Here is a 16,416-nt window from a genome sequence, read left to right on the forward strand (position 1 = left end):
GAGAAAGCCTCAGTCATGGAGACATCAATTAGCTTCCCAAGGCAGCCCAGGCTGAAGCACAGCAGAGCTGCAGTGAGGCCAGAGGAGGCCACAAAGGTGAGCCAAGGGCTGGGGCCCCTCTGCTGTGAGCACAGGCTGAGGGGGCTGGGGGTGTGCAGCCTGGAGAGGAGAAGGCTCCAGGGGGGCCTCAGAGCTGCCTGCCAGTACCTGAAGGGATCCTGCAGGAAGGCTGCAGAGAGACTTTTCCTGAGGGGGTCTGGAGCCAGGCCCAGGGGGAAGGGTCTGGAGCTGAGGGAGGGGCAGGGTTAAGGCTTTTTGTGGTCTGCTGTGGATTGGTCACCATCAAACACCCGAGAGGCAAGCCCTGGCAGTGATGTTTGCTGTCTCCCTCCCCCACTCCCTGATGGCTCTGGGCCTTCTCCTACCTTCAGAGTAGTTGCAGGCCTGGGAGAGGGCCTGGCAGTGAGCCAGCATGGCCACACGGGACACCGTGACCCCCATCACGCTGCCCTCCTTGCTGGTCTTGTACTGCACAGAGGGAAACACAGCCCAGAGTGGGACTCTGGATGCCACACAGGCAGGGAGCTGAACCCTGGGGTCCACACCCAAGCAAGGTTTGCCCCTCTGAAGCTGCTACAGCAAAGGCAGCTGCCTGCAGCAGGGCTGCCAGCAAGGATCACTGCTCAGAGCTGAGCTCCTGAGGCAGCAAACACATTGAGGTGACTCCAGAGATGGGAGAGGGCTCCAAATGCTGCTGCTGGCCTCAGGGCCTTCAGAAGCTGTTCTCAGGCACCATGGCCTCAGAGAGCTGAGCTGCCAGCTCCCTGTAACCAGAGCACTGCTCCAGCTGCTTCTGAGCAGCACTCAAGGCCACAAAGGCTCTCACAACAGGGCCCAGAGGCTCCCAGCAGGCTGGGCACAGGGAAAGGTTTGTTCCAGTGGCTGGAAACTGAGCAGCTGAAGCTGGTGAGGTGGAGGCTTTGTCCCTTGTGCTGATCAGAGCAGCAGACCCAGGCCAGGGGAGCTGCTTTCCATTGCCCTTGCATTCCTCACCTCAATGTATGCTGGCTCAGGTCCTGCAGCTGAGATGTTGGGCTGCCAGTCCTTGGGAGACTTGGAGAGGTATTTTGAGTCTGTCACAACCCACTTGAGCCTGGGCCAGCCTGGAACCAAGGTTCAGAGTGCCACATCAGCACCACTTTTATTTCTTGAGGCAGTTTACACCCTGCAGGAATGCACTGACCCCTCCCCCCCCCTCCCCCTGCCCAGGTACACAAGCCAAGGGCCAGGCCAAGCCAAGCTGGTAGCCAGAAGGTTCAGCTTGGTTCTCATCAGGGGGTGCAGTGGGCAGCAAAGCCTCCTGCAGCCTCCTGTGTCCTTGCTAAAGCTGCTTTGGAACTGCCAAATGCCACTGAAGGGACCTGAGGCCAGCCCTGGCTAGCAAAGGGGACTCATTCTGCCCCTTTGCTCTGCTCTGCCCAGACCTCACCTCCAATCCTGCCTCCAGTTCTGCTGTCCCCAGCACAAGGAGGACACAGAGCTGCTGCAGTGAGGCCAGAGGAGGCCACAAGGATGCTCCAAGGGCTGGAGCAGCTCTGCTGTGGGGACAAGGCTGGCACCTGGATCAGTGCACAGCCAGCAGCAGGCAGCAAAGATTCCCTCCTTGGCCTCCCTGACATGCATCCAGGCCTGTCCCAGCCACTGCCCCACAGCTCAGCTGCAGCAGGAGAGGACCCCAGGAAGGAAGCTAACCTTTGAACTGCACAATTTCTCCATTCTGGGTCTTTGGAAGCCCTTTCAGGCAGACTTCAGTGGTGAGGGCCAAGGCAATGCCACAGCTTCCCAGCAGAAAGCCAATCTGCTGCCCACCAGCATCCTGAGGCAGGGAGGAGGAGAAGTCCTTTCTGTCCAAAGCTGAGAGAAACCAACTCTGCCCTTCCCAACCCCCAGGGCCTGCTGATGCTCTGGGAGCTGCTGGAGCACCAAGGGGGCAGAAGGAGGAGGAGGAGGAGGAGGAGGAAGGAACAACCCAGAACACCCAAAGCTTTCCCTTTGCTTTGTCCTTCTCCTCCCCCACCCAGTGGCTGGCAGTGGTCTGAAGCTCAAAGGGCCAAGCAGAGCTGTGCAGGGCTGGGCACAGCCCCCTCAGGCTGTGCCTCTGAGGTCCATCAACGTTACCTTTCTGGTTAGAGGTACCTCTATAGGCACTGGGATCACCTCTGCCAGCAGACAGCCATAGAATGCCACCATGAACATCACTGGGTCGTTGTTGGGGTACACCAGGGCCACCTGCCAGGCAAGGAGGGGCTGTCAGCTGGGGTGCCAGGGCCACACTGCAGGCAGCAGCTCTGTGCTGCTGCCCCCCTCCAGCATTACCCTGTCTCCAGGCCTCAGCACAGGCTCGTTTTTGGTGCCCAGTTTGTTCAGCAGGGTGTAGGCCAACTTGAGGCTTCTGCTCCACAGCTTGCCTGGAAGACAAAGGGGAGGCCCTGGGCAACCCTAAACCAAGCAAACCCTGCAAGCCCTGAGTGCCTGCAGCGCCTCCAGGCACCTCCCCTGCTCCAGCCAGGCTCCCAACACCCAGGCAGGTGCCAGCAGCCATGCCAAGGGCAATGCCCACAAGCCCTGCTCCTGCAGGCAGGGCAGCAGCAGGGGGGAAAGGGGCAGCTGGGGGGGAAAGGGGCAGCAGCAGGGGGGGGAAAGGGGCAGCAGCAGGGGGGGGAAAGGGGCAGCAGCAGGGGGGGGAAAGGGGCAGCAGCAGGGGGGGGAAAAGGGGCAGCAGCAGGGGGGGGAAAAGGGGCAGCAGCAGGGGGGAAAGGGGCAGCAGCAGGGGGGGGAAAGGGCTGCACCCACCATAGGTCAGGGTGTACACTGGTTTGCCTGTGACATCCAGGGCTGTCAGGCAGGGGCACTTGGCCTGGGTGGTTCCCCAGCGCTGCAGGGCTGCTTCCAGGGCAGGAGGCCAGTTGCAAACAACCCCCAGGGGCTCTCCCTTCACAGGAGTCATCTGGCGACCCTCAGGCTTGGGCTGGTTTGGGTCAGGCTGTGGGACTGAAGAGAACCCAAATCATGCCTGCAGCTCTGCTCTGCTGCTGGGCTGGAAGAGGCACTGGAAGCAAAGGCTTCTCCTCATCACCTTCAGCTTCAGTCACCTCTGCCACCCTGCATTGCCCAGGAGGCCCTGGGGGTGCTCCAGGCCAGGCCTCGAGGAGCTGAGTCCAGCTCAGAGGGCTGCAGGGCTCTGCCCTGCCCCAGTAAGCAACCACCCAGGGATGGAGGCTGCTACCTTCCAGCAGTCAACCACCCAGGGATGGAGGCTGCTACCTTCCAGCAGTCAACCACCCAGGGATGGAGGCTGCTGCCTTCCAGCAGTCAACCACCCAGGGATGGAGGCTGCTACCTTCCACAATCTCTTCAAAGTCATCCACAAAGAATTCTTTCAGGGGAGGCCTCTTAGGTCTCTTCAAGGTGTTGAGCAGCTGCTGGATTTTGGTGGAGACTCTGCTGCTGACAGGAACACCTGGAGGAGAGAGATTGTCTGACACAGGAGCTGATTGCACCCAGGAGCAGCCACACCCCCACCCCACCCCACCCCACCCCCGAAGCAGCCACACCCCCACCCCCACCCCCCGGAAGCAGCCACGCCCACCCCCCACCCCCACCCCACCCCCACCCCCCGGAAGCAGCCACACCTTGCCTCCTGCCACCCAGGGACACTCTCCTGCACCCACCCAGCCAGCTCCTGGCTTCCACACATATAGGCTGTGGCAAAGCAGGATGCCCCCAGCAGTGCCAGTGCAGGCAGTGCCAGTGCAGGATGCCCCCAGCAGTGCCAGTGCAGGCAGTGCCAGCGCAGGCACTGTGCCAGTCCTCTATTAACCGAGTGCCCAGGAGGTGCCAGCCACAGCAGCTCCCCCCCGGGGCGCTCGCCCTGCTCTCCCTGTCTCTGGCACACCTCTCCCGCGCCCCTGGCAGGACCCCAGGGCAGGGCAGGGCAGGGCTGTGCCAGCCCAGGCCCTCGGCAGCCCTGCCAGCTGCCCACCATCAGCGGTGTCCATCAGGCTGGAGCGGTTGGAGCCCTTGTGCATGCCCTTCACGATGCCCGAGGGGGGAAGGTCGACCGCCGCCGGCCGCGCCGAGGGGCAGGAGGAGGAGGAGGTAGTTGCTGTGACGTCTGGAGGGACTGAGAAGCTCTCTGCAAGGGAGGGGAGGATGGAGACGGCGATCAGCAGAGCCCTGCCGCTGGCAGGGGGAGCAGGCAAAGCTCAGGGGCCCGGCCCCAGCGAGCTGCAGGCCCTGGGCTGGCTGCGAGGCAGCTCCGAGCGCCGCAGCCCTGGGAGCGCCGCTGGGGAACGAGAACCAAGGCACAAGCTGAGAGGCTCTGCCCGTGCCAGAAGTGCCTCCCCCAGGGAGAATTCCTGCTCCTGCCCTCTACCCTGCCCAGCAAAGCCACCCTCTGGATCTTCAGCACTGTAAAGACCAAACCTAAACCAAGCCCAACCTGAACCAACCCCAAACCAAACCCAAACCCAACCTGAACCAAACTCAACCCAACCCAACCCCAACCTAAACCAAGCCCAACCTGAACCAACCCCAAACCAAACCCAAACCCAACCTGAACCAAACTCAACCCAACCCAACCCCAACCTCAACCAACCCCAACCTCAACCAACCCCAAACCAAACCCAAACCCCACCTGAACCAAACCCCACCTGAACCAAACCCAACCCCAACCCACCCCAACCCCAACCCACCCCAACCTGAACCAAACTCAACCCAACCTAAACCAACCCCAAACCCAACCTGAACCAAACCCCAAACCCAATCTGAACCAAACCCAATCTGAACCAAACCCAACCTAAACCCAACCCAACCCCAAACCCAACCCAAACCAAACCAAACCCAACCTAAACCAAACCCAACCCCAACCCAACCTAACCAAACCAAAACCAACCCAAACCCAAATCCAGACCCAACTAAACCAAACCCAACCCAACCCCAACCCCAACCCAACTACAACCCAACCCCAACCCAACTACAACCCAACCCCAACCCCATCCCAACTACAACCCAACCCCATCCCAACTACAACCCAACCTCAACCCCAACCCAACTACAACCCAACCTCAACCCCAACCCAACTACAACCCAACCCCATCCCAACTACAACCCAACCCCAACCCCATCCCAACTACAACCCAACCCCAACCCAAATGAAACCAACCCAGAACAACCAAAGCAGAAAGAAACCCCAGCAGAAAGGTTGGGATCCACAGAGCTCAGCCCCAGAACCAAGCTCTGCAGCAACTCCCCTGCTAGAACTCTGCCCTTTGGGTTTTGCTCAGTGAGGGCTTCCCCAGCCCACAGCACCCAGCAGGGCTGGTGAGCAAAGCAGGGCAGCAACCCAGGGGCCTGGGGCTGAGATCCCTGCAGCTGGGTGCCTGAGCAGCAGCAGCTGAGCCAGCAGTGAGATGAGAAACTCGAGTGGCTACAGCAAGCTGCTGCTCACTGTTGCTTGGGGTAGCAGGACCACAGCTCTGCTGCTCAGGGGAGGCTGCCAAAGAGCAAAGGAGTCTGAGGGAGGGGCAGGGACTCTCCTGCTAACTTTCTCTTCCCTCAGAGCTTTTGCTGAGCTGGGGATTCTGCATGGCACACAGCAGGCTCAGTCATCTGATGGGGCAGGAATGTTCTGTTCCAGCTTAGCACAACCAGCAGCTGCTGACTGCAAAGGGGAAAACCACTCCACAGCTCTGAACCAGGGGCTTGGCTTGCTAGGATGAGGGGCAAGGGATGGAAGCTTGAGGAGGGCAAATCCAGACTGGAGATGGGGAAGAAATTCTTGAGAGGGAGGCTGGGGAGCCACTGGAACAGGTTGCCCAGGGAGGTCCTGGATGCCAGGCTGGATGAGGCCTTGAGCAACCTGGGCTGGTGGGAGGGGTCCCTGGCCATGGCAGGGGGTTGGAGCTGGCTGAGCTTTAAAGGGTCCTTCCCAACCCATTCCATGGATCCCTGAAGCTGTGCTGCTTTGCACAGAGGAGGCTGAAGGGAGCCAGGCCCTGAGTAATTCCCCCAGAAAGGTTTCTGTGGTGGATCCTCTGCACCCCAACTTCCAAGGAGGGCAAAACCTCCTCCCTCTGTGCACACCCCTGAGGACAGGTGGCCTGGAATATTTCCCTACCAGCAGGAAGGACTTAGGCTTGGTACAGCTCCAGACCTTTGCAGGGCTTTTAGTTGCCCTCTCCAGAGCTGTTTCAGACCCCAGAGGTGAGAGTCTGTAAGGCATTCAGAGCAGATGTGCAGCCAGCAGGAAGGTGGCACCTGCCTGGCACCTGCCTGGCACCTGCCTGGCACAGGCAGCTGCAGCACAGCTGCAGAAGCTCTCTTTCAGTCCTCAACTGCGGCAGGCAGGAGCTGGGCTGCAGGCAGGAGCTGGAGTGTCCTCCCTCCTCTCCCCCCAGAGGTGGCTTCCTGGATGCCCCACTTCAAACCCAGCCCCTCTGCTCCACAGGCACCACAGCAGCTGCATTGGGTGGGCAGCTTCCCACCCCACAGCACCTGCATCCCAGCAACCAAACCAACCCAGCCCCCCAGCCACAGCCCCCCACACACAGACCCAATGCAGGGGAAGAGCTGAAGGCAGCAGCACTGCTGTGCACTGCTTGCCCCAGCCCAGTCAAGCAGCAGCAGCAGCAGCAGGGAGCACACAGCACAGACACCACCTCCTCAGGGGCAGCCACTTGCTCCCCAGCAGGTAAAAAACAGACAGACAGACAGACACAGAGCACAACCAAACTGCAGTTGCCAACAGCAGCAGCAGCAGCAGCGAGGAGCACCTCAGAGCCTCAAAAAACTGAGCCTGGGCTATCCAGATCTGTAGGTTCTGCTCTGCCTGCTCAGGCCCTGGCTGCCCTGAGCGTCCCCCAGCCCCTGTGCCAAATGCTTGCCCTGCTGGAGCCCCTCCTGCCCGCTGCTGTGCTCCCCTGCTCACATCCACAGCTGCCTCTGGGCCTTTGCCTTCTTTCCTCCCACCTAACACAGCCACCCCCAGGGCTCACAGCACCACCACAGTGCTCAGCCACAGCACTGCCCCCACCCCACAGGCAAACCCAACCCCCCCTCCAACCCTGCTGTCCCTGGGGACACAGCTGCCAAAGGCTGCTTGCAGCTGCTGGCTTTGCACTCCCAGCAGCTCCAGGGGCTGCAGACACAGAGCCCCACAGGGAGCAGCAGTTTGGGTGCCTGCTTGGCCTGCACCCATGGCCTGCAGCCTTCCCAACCTGGGTCCCCTCCTGCTCCCCACTTCCCCTTCTGCAACCAACTCAACACTCTGCAATTCTGCAGGGGAAAAGCCAGAACCAAACCAAACCAAACCAAACCAAACCAAACCAAACCAAACCACCACCCCCAGCCCCCACTGTGCTGAGGCCAACTGCACCAAGGTCCAGCAAGCTCCACCAAACCTGACCAAGCCCTGGGGCTGAGGTTGCCCTGCAGCATATTCACAGAACACAGAATGAACCAGGTTGGAAAAGCCCTCAGAGCTCATCAGGTCCAACCTCTCCCCCAGCACCATCTGAGCAACTCAACCCTGGCACCAAGGGCCTCAGCCAGGCTCTTCCTAAACACCTCCAGGGCTGGGGACTTCACCACCTCCCTGGGCAGCACATCCCCAGGGCCAATCTCTCTCTCTGGGAAGAATTTCTTCCTCACCTCCAGCCTAAACCTCCCCTGGCACAGCTTGAGGCTGTGTCCTCTTGTTCTGGTGCTGGGTGCCTGGGAGGAGAGCCCAACCCCCAGCTGGCTACAACCTCCCTGCAGGGAGCTGGAGAGAGCAATGAGGTCTCCCCTGAGCCTCCTCTCCTCCAGGCTAAGCAGCCCCAGCTCCCTCAGCCTCTGCTCCCAGGGCTGTGCCCCAGACCCCTCCCCAGCCTTGCTGCCCTTCTCTGGACACCTTCCAGCACCTCACCAACCTTCCTGACCCGAGGGGCCCAGAGCTGGACCCGAAGCCTCTGGCTGCTGGGAGTGAGGTTGGGAAGTGCCCCGGCAGGGCTGCGCAGCAGGAGGGGCTGGTCCCGGAGGCGCTTGGGCTCCTCCACTGCCATCCTGCTCTTCCTAACCTCCAGCCTAAACCTCCCCCGGGGCAGCTTGAGGCTGTGTCCTCTCGCTCCGGGTGCCTGGGAGGAGAGCCCACCCCCCAGCTGGCCGCAGCCTGCCCTCGGGGCGTCGCGGCTCCGGCAGCGCCGCCTGGGCTCCCAGCGCTTGTGCTGGCGGTTCCCCCAGCTCCTACCTATTCGAGCACTGGCAAACACATCAGCTAGAGACCCACTGGTCCCTTTGCCTTCTCCATGGGAAAGCGTAGAGGATGCTGAGGAGGATGTGGATGACCCCTGCACAGATCGGTTGATCCAAGACTCAGCATTCTGCAAGCTCTGGTGCAATGCAGCAGAGAGCGCAGCCTGGCGCCGCAGCGAGCCCTCGTCCTCGGAGGCTGAAGACGTGTCTGTGTGGAAGCAGAAGAGAGAGATCCAGCTGCTGGGGGCAGGGGCAGCGCTGCCCACCCCCCGGGGCGAGCTCCCGCCGGGGCGGGCGGCGGCGGCGGCGCCGGGGAGGGCGGCGGCGGCGGCGGCGGCCGGCAGGAGGCTGCGGCAGAGAAGGTTACGTCCAGAACGCCCAACCCCAGGAGGTACTGAGGGGCTGCAGGAAGGGAAGGGATTGCCACCAGAGGAGTGAAGAGGATGGAGGTGAGGCAGAAATCCTGGAGAGCAGGGGGGGGCAGAGCCTGGCCCAGGCTGCCCGGGGAGGCTGCGGCTGCCTCCTCCCTGGAGGTGGCCAAAAGCAGCAGCCTGGGCTGCTGCGAGGGGTCCCTGCCCCTGGCAGGGGCTTGGCACTGGGGAACCTTTGAGGTCCATCCCAACCCAAACCCTTCCATGATTCCATGGCTTGGAAGGGACCTCCCAAGACCATCCAGCTCCAACCAGCTGGGCAACCTTGGCCTGGAGATGAGGGAGAAGTTCTGGAGAGCGAGGGTGGGGAGGCACTGGAGGAGGCACTGGAGGAGGCACTGGAGGAGGCACTGGAGGAGGCTGCCCGGGCAGGCAGTGCAATCATCCAGTCCCAACCCCCTGCCATGGGCAGGGACCCCTCCCACCAGCCCAGGCTGCTCAAGGCCTCATCCAGCCTGGCCCTGAACACCTCCCAGGGAGGAGGCACCACCTCCTCAGGCTCCTTTCCCTGGCTCCTCCGAGGGTACTGACTCATCACTCCTCTGCCAGCAGATGCTGTGGTGCCTGGTTGGTGCTTCTGAGATGGGGAGTGAGGGGTCAGTGTCCCTGCCAAACCTGAGCCTCCACAGCACCACAGCACAGTGCAGGCACTGGGGAACAAAGGTGCTGAGGCCACAGACAGAAAGTGCCTTTGTCTGGGCCTCTAAATGGGGCCCTTTCAACTGCAGAAAACAACAAACCCCCAAACAAACCCAGAGCAAACAACAGGGAGCTGCACCCTGGGGCTGGGAGAGAGCAGCTGCCTGCTCTGTCCTAAAGCTGGGCACCAACTGTGTGCTTCTCACTCCCTGCCTGCTCTCTGCGGTGGTGCAGAGCCACAGAGCAGCCCTCAGCTAGGCCTGGATCTATGGCACCCTCCAAGTGCTTGCTGCTGTCTGTCCTCCAGCTGCAAATCAAGCTCCTAAATCCCCCTCTGCCCTCTTGCCAGGGAAGGCTGCAGCCAGGAGCTGAGCAGAAAGGCTGACTGCAGAGCCAGGTCGGTGCCAGCCTTCGGTTGTGTGCCCACAGCTGCAGCCCTGGACAGGTTGGTACAAAGCTGAGGCCCAAGCAGACAGCAGAACATGCACTGGCCCCAGGAGGAAGGGGCAGAAACAAGCAGGGATGGAGGGAAACAGGAGGGACACAAAGAGGTGTGAGGGAAGTGGCCTAGCAGAGCAGTTTGAGAGAGATGAAGGCAGAGAGATGAATCCATAACCTCCAGGTGGCTTCAGCAACCCCAATGGCTGTGATGCTTCTGGACAATGGGAGACAGGACAGAGGTCAGTGCTGAGAACCAGAGACATTCATCTTTGGGGCAGTGCACAAAGCTGCTTGGAAGCAGAGAGGTCCACAGGCACTTCCCCAGCTGCCCTGCAGGGATGGCTTAGGAAGGAGAAGTCCTGCAGGTGGTGGAAGCCCCCAGGAGCCTCCCTGCAGGAGCACTGCTGCAAATCCCTTCCCTGGACGCTGATTCCTGAGCCTTAACCAAACCAAACCATGGATTAGGCAACCAAAGGAGGTGAGAGGGAGGCAAGAGAAGAAGCCTCAGTCCAGAAAGCCTGCTCAGCCCTTGCCAAGTGATTGAAAGCCCCCAGGAGGAGTCACTCCCCAGCCCTAACGGCAGCCCCAGGACAAGGAGAAGGAGCAGAGCATCCCCAGCTCTGCTGCAGAACCGCAGCGCTCGGACAGCTGCTGCCTCTGGATGGGAAGCTGCCCCCAGGTCCTACCTTGAGATGCCCACAGACAGCAAGAGCCTAACCTGGGGGAGTGCAGGCATCAGCTGGAGACTGGACAAAGGTGGATCTGCGCTTGGTTGGCATGGGCAGGGCCATCTTCTGCTCCTTGTGCTTTGCCAGGGCTGCCTGAACTGCCTCTGTGTGGATGTCTGCGGAGAGGGCAACACACACAAGGCTCACACCTGAGCAGCTGCTGCTGCCAGCTGCACCCCTGCAGCCCTCCTCTCCCAGCCCCCTCCCCAGGGAGCTGCACTTTGCCATCTCAGGAGGATCACTTCCCTCTTGCTTTGTTAAGGGAGGGAAGTGAGCTGAGGCCTGGGAAGGAGCCAGGCTCCGGTTGGCGCTGCCCAGTGACAGCACAGGGAACAAGGGGCACGAGCTGGAGCCCAGGAGGCTCCAACTCGACAGGAGGAGGAAGTGGTTTGGTGTGAGGGTGCTGGAGGCCTGGGGCAGGCTGCCCAGAGAGGTTGTGGAGCCTCCCCTGGGGAGCTGCCACCCCCTGGCCGTGGCTGCCCTGCCTTACCCGAGCGGTAGCGCTCATCCCTGGCTCCTCCGGAGCGGGCGCGGTGGAACTTGGACGAGGATGAAGCTGAGGGTGCTGAGGATGGAGCTGCAGATGGAGCAGGCATCTGAGTTCTGGATTCCTTCTGTGATGCTGGATCAGCCCCTGGAAAACAGCCCACAACTGCCTGAGAGCTGGGAACAAAAGCAGCAGAGATGACAAACACAACACAGAGCTCGGCGCGAGGAGGAACTTCCCCGGCGGGAGGCTGCTGGAGGCCTGGGGCAGGCTGCCCAGGGAGGCTGTGGAGCCTCCTCCTCTGGAGGGTTTCAAGACCCACCTGGCTGTGCCCCTGGGTGCCCTGCCCTGGCTGCCAGGCTCTGGCAGGGGGGGGGGGGGGGTTGGGCCTGGGTGCTCTCTGAGCTCCCTTCCAACCCCTACCCTTCTGACACTCCTGGCTGGTTGTAGCTGCCCTTGGTTTTGAGAGCAGCACTGAGAGCTTTGTGACCCTCAGCTTCTGCAGGAAGAGGCTCCCAGGGTTTAGAGACTGAGAGACTCTTTTTTTGGTGGTGGTGGTTTTCATTAAAGGGTTCTGCAGATGAAAAGGCTCTTGAGAAGCAGCAGCAGGGCTGCTCACCAAGGGGAGGTTTGCATGAGCAACCAGGGCAGCAGACAGGCAGCAGGCAAACCTGTTCCTCTGCTGCCTTTGCATACAGAGCTGAACACAAGAGCCAGAGCTGGGCTGGCTGCTCCTGCCAGGATGCTTTCCCCAAGCCAGGTGCCTGTGAAGCTCATGGAAATCACCACTCAGGTCCCTGGGGCTGGCATGGCAGCCTGGGCAGCAGCTCCAGAGCACGGCAGCAGGCAGGGCTGCCCCAGCTCAGGGTCACTGCTGCTGCCTTCCAGCACTGGGAAGGCTCAGACCTCAACCCCAAGCTCTCTTCCAAAGCCCAAGAGCTGCACAATTCCATGGCTCCAGGAGGTGAGGCCAGGTCAGCCCTTCCCTTGGCAGCTGGGCAGGCAGCAGAGGGGCAGGGAAGGAGGCTGCCTGTCCTCCCTGCCCTGCCCTCAGCAGCACCTCACAAGCACAGCCTGGGAAGCTGCTCCAGATGCTTTCTTCCAAGGCTCTGTGAGCAGCAGCCAGCAGTGGGGCAAGCACCCTGGGCTCCCAGCCCCACCAGCTCCAGGCACAGCCATGGCTGCAGCAGGGGAACTTTGTGTCTGTAGGTAATTAACTGCTGCCCTCAGCCTGGGAGCATGAGGCAGGCTCCCAGAGGCAATGGGAATGCAGCAGAGGTTTGGCAATCAGCATCTCCCCAGCTCCACTGCTGACAGGCCCTGGCCTGCCCCCCACACCCCCTGCCCCTCCTTCCACATCCCTGAACCGCAGCCAAGGCAGCAGCCAGCAGCAGGAAGGTGCTGTGGGAACTGTGCTGCCCTCAGCCCTCCTGCTGGGGACTCCATCAGTGCTCTGCTCCTCAGCCAGGGGACCTGCTTCTGAGTCGCTCAGGCACAGCTCCAGCAGGCTTCTGACACCAGGAGCTGCCCAGGGAGGGGGCAGCTGGAGCTGGGAGGAATAGAAGCTGAGGGCTGAGGCAGAGAGCAGCCCAAATGCTCTCTTAATTGGTGACCTCCCAGCAGCCTGGGCCTGCTCCTGAGCTGTGCCTCATGCTGCAGCACAGCAGCTACAGGAGCAGGGCCCAGGCAGCCTTGCCAAGCACCTTCCCCCTCCTTTGGGAGACAACCCAAACCTGCATGCAGAGGGCAGGGCTGAGGGGCACGAGGTCCTGGGGAGACACTGGAACAGGAGGCTGCCCAGGCAGGTGGTGGCTGTGACCCCACCAGGAAACCCACCCTGCCCCATCCCTGCCCCATCCCTGCCCAGCACTGCCCAGGGCCAAGAAATGCTCTTTCAGCCTTCCCTCTTGTAAGAGGATTGCTGGCAGCAGCTCAGAGCCAGCCCAGGGCAGACACAGCAGCTCCTGATGGTTGCCCAGCTGAGGGTGGCAGCAGTGCAGTTTGGGAGCACCCCCACAGCAATCAGAGCAGGCAGACTTGCAGCCATGCCCTTCACCTCCCCATCAGCTGCAATTACCCTGCCCTGCTGCCAACCAGCCTGCAAGCAGCAGCCACAGATGGAAATGAAGTGCAGGAATTCAGCTCCTCTGGTGAAAGAAAGGCAGAGGGGATGGGACCTGGCTCTCTGTGGCTCCTGGGGCTGGCAGGCAGAGGCAGGGCACACACACAGCACTCCCCACAGCCCCCAGGCAGCTCTGCAGCTGCCACAGGTCCCTGGGCTGCATCCTGAACAACTGGAGGCCAAACCCTGCCGGTGCCTGCACGGCCTCCACGCAGCCTCCACAGTGCCACTCTCAGGCAGCTCAGGCAGCACAGAAAGAGATCACAGACCCCTGAAGCCTCAGACCCCACTCCACAGCTCCCTTGGGCACCAGGGCTAAGGCAGAGCTGCTGCAAGAGAGAAACCTACCTTGGGTTTGAGGGAGGTAAGGAGCCAGCAGCTTTGCTCTCTTCTTCTCATACCCCTTCTGGGTGATGTCTCCTAGAACCAAGACAGAGAGCTCAGCCCAGCAGCCTCTCATGCTGCAGCCTCAGCTCTGCCTGCTTGGCTGCTCAGTGGCAGGAAGGCTGCACAGGAGCCCAGGTGGAAGGCAGCAGAGGCTGGAGAAAGCCTGGACTCCAAGGTGAGGACTCTGCTTTCCTGCAGCTTCCCTTGGGATCCCAGGGCTGCAGGGATTTGAATCAGAGCAGCTCTCTCAATGAGCTGTCAGAGCTCTGAGAACCTGAGAAGGGAAACTCTGAGCTCATGCAAATGTTCTGCAGCCACACAGCCAGCCCAGGCCAACCAAAGGGAGTCAGCTCCAAAAGCAGGGCAAAGGCAAAGGGCAAACTCAGAGCCCTGGCTCCAGGTAATCAAACTGAGAGCAGCCTTCAACAAGTGCAGTGGAGCTGAAGCCACTGCAGGAGCTGCTCAGGGCACCTCTGAAAGCCAAGGCAAGGCTGAATGGAGCTGACTCTGCCCACCCTTCACCACTCTGAGTCGGTGCCAGGGGAGGCCCAGGCTGGAGAGAGGAAGAAATTCCTCCCTGCACTGCAGCAGGCCCAGGGGGGGCTGTGGCTGCCTCCTCCCTGGGGGTGTCCCATGCCAGGCTGGATGCCATGGCCACAGGCTCCTGCCCTGCCAGCCACTGGCCCAGGGAGGTGCTGGAGTCCCCATCCCTGGAGGGGTCCCAGAACCCTGTGGCACCTGGGGGTGGTTTAGGGGCCCTGGGGGGGGTTGGTGGTTGGACTGGGTGCCCTTGGAGGGCTCCTGCAACCCAAGCAGCTCTGGGGGAGCCCAGCCTGTGAGCAGGCTTTGCTCTGCAGCCACAGCAAGCTGCAGGGCTGAGAGAGAGCTGCTTGGGTTCCTACCCTGCTGCTGGCTGCAGCTCCCCTGCCTGCCTGCCTGCAGCTCCCCTGCCTGCCTGCAGCTCCCCTGCCTGCCTGCAGCTCCCCTGCCTGCAGCTCCCCTGCCTGCCTGCAGCTCCCCTGCCTGCCTGCAGCTCCCCTGCCTGCCTGCAGCTCCCCTGCCTGCCTGCAGCTCCCCTGCCTGCCTGCTGCCAGAGGGAACAGCACACAGATGATGCTTGAAGACCCCCAGGAGGGAGAACTGCAGAGCAGAACCAGGCCTGCTGAACTCTTCTCCTTGGAACAGAAGCCTAAGCTGTCTGATCCTGCAGATCAACCATCTGGCTGCTGCCTTGGCTTGTGATGTCTCACATTACAGCAGGCCCCCAAGAAAGGCTGAGGCCTTGCAGGGATTAAAGCCCAAAGCCCTGCAGCACTTGGAGCCCTTCTGCAGCCTGACCTGCAGCTGGAGCCTCCTGCCTCTGGGTGCTGGAGGGCTGGGGGTGATCAAACACAAGGCAGGAAGCAAAGGGCCCTTTGGTGCTGCTGAGGCTGAGGCTGAGCCCCTCTCTGTGTCCCAGCAGGACCCCAGCCTCCCAAACTGCTGTGAGCCTGATTACTGCAAGGCAAAGAGCCTTAGAGCCTGAGCAGCCCAGGCCTCTGCAGCTGCTGCCTGGCAGCCTCCTCCTGCCAGACACTTCCAGCCTGATCTGGAGGGCCAGGGCAGGAAAGGTGATTAAAGGTTTAGTCAGGCTCTAAGCCTCCCAGCACCAGCAGTGCCTCTGCTGAGGCATTCCAGCTCTGGGCACCTGGGGCTGGAGGTGACCCTGCAGGGCTGAGCTGCTTGGCAAGGGCCTGGAGCTGGCTTTGTGCTGGGCACTCCGACCCCAGGGCCACCTGGGGTGCCCAGGCTGGGCCTGGGGGGCTGGGAGGAGAGCTGCACTGCTCACACAGCATTTCATCTCCCTCCTCCTGCCCTGGGCCTGAGTCAGGCCCCAACAAGCCCAGACCCATCCAGCAGCTGCAGCCCAGGACGGCCATGGAGCACTGCAGGGCCAGGCAAAGCCTCCAGCCCTGCCTGGCTGCAACACAGCTCAGAGAGGTGACCCCAGCTCACCCCAGGGCTCTGCTGCCAGCCCCAGCACCTGAGCTGCAGGAGGCTGAGGGCAGAGCTCAGAGCAGTCCCACGGAGGTGGAAGCAGGGACTGAGGTTTGAAGGCAGCAGCTGGAGCTCTTGGGCTGGGGCTGCAGCCCCTGAGCCTCAGCTGCAGCCTCCAGAGCCCTGCTGCAGCCCCTGAGCCCCTGCTGCAGCCCCTGAGCCCCTGCTGCAGCCCCTGAGCCTCAGCTGCAGCCCCTGAGCCTCAGCTGCAGCCCCTGAGCCCCTGCTGCAGCCCCTGAGCCTCAGCTGCAGCCCCTGAGCCTCTGCTGCAGCCCTTGAGCCCCTGCTGCAGCCCCTGAGCCCCTGCTGCAGCCCCTGAGCCCCTGCTGCAGCCCCCAGACCTCAGCTGCAGCCTCCAGAGCCCTGCTGCAGCCCCTGAGCCCCTGCTGCAGCCCCTGAGCCTCAGCTGCAGCCCCTGAGCCCCTGCTGCAGCCCCTGAGCCTCTGCTGCAGCCCCTGAGCCCCAGCTGCAGCCCCTGAGCCCCAGCTGCAGCCTCCAGAGCCCCTGCTGCAGCCCCTGAGCCCCAGCTGCAGCCTCCAGAGCCCCTGCTGCAGCCCCTGAGCCTCAGCTGCAGCCCCTGAGCCCCAGCTGCAGCCTCCAGAGCCCCTGCTGCAGCCCCTGAGCCCTGCTGCAGCCTCCAGAGCGCTGCTGCAGCCCCCAGACCTCAGCTGCAGCCCCCAGACCTCAGCTGCAGCCCCCAGACCTCAGCTGCAGCCTCCTCAGCCCACAGCAGCGCTGCAGCTGCTGCCCTGCCCCCCAGCTGGGGCCATCCCTGCAGGCAGTGATCTCAGCTGCCATGTGTGAGGCCTCAGCACCCTGCTGGGCACAGAGGGCAGCTGCCTGTGGGGGTGG

General features: G+C 62.1%; 1 protein-coding gene across 1 annotated transcript in view; it reads right to left on the reverse strand.

Annotated features, from left to right (window-relative positions):
* The window catches only part of DIP2B (disco interacting protein 2 homolog B), a 46,100-nt gene that overhangs the window by 19,165 nt on the left and 10,519 nt on the right, over positions 1-16,416 (reverse strand). The window contains exons 2-13 of the mRNA XM_054177466.1: positions 13,489-13,560; positions 11,022-11,165; positions 10,522-10,647; positions 8,288-8,500; positions 4,043-4,195; positions 3,401-3,520; positions 2,854-3,051; positions 2,377-2,468; positions 2,179-2,289; positions 1,753-1,876; positions 1,054-1,163; positions 426-528 (exon numbers count right to left, since the gene is read on the reverse strand). Of these exons, the coding sequence (XP_054033441.1) occupies positions 426-528; positions 1,054-1,163; positions 1,753-1,876; positions 2,179-2,289; positions 2,377-2,468; positions 2,854-3,051; positions 3,401-3,520; positions 4,043-4,195; positions 8,288-8,500; positions 10,522-10,647; positions 11,022-11,165; positions 13,489-13,560 (1,566 nt within the window). The remainder of the gene's footprint in view (positions 1-425; positions 529-1,053; positions 1,164-1,752; positions 1,877-2,178; positions 2,290-2,376; positions 2,469-2,853; positions 3,052-3,400; positions 3,521-4,042; positions 4,196-8,287; positions 8,501-10,521; positions 10,648-11,021; positions 11,166-13,488; positions 13,561-16,416) is intronic.

Source organism: Dryobates pubescens, chromosome 40 (genome assembly GCF_014839835.1).
Source record: "Dryobates pubescens isolate bDryPub1 chromosome 40, bDryPub1.pri, whole genome shotgun sequence".
In the NCBI taxonomy this organism is placed as follows: domain Eukaryota; kingdom Metazoa; phylum Chordata; class Aves; order Piciformes; family Picidae; genus Dryobates; species Dryobates pubescens.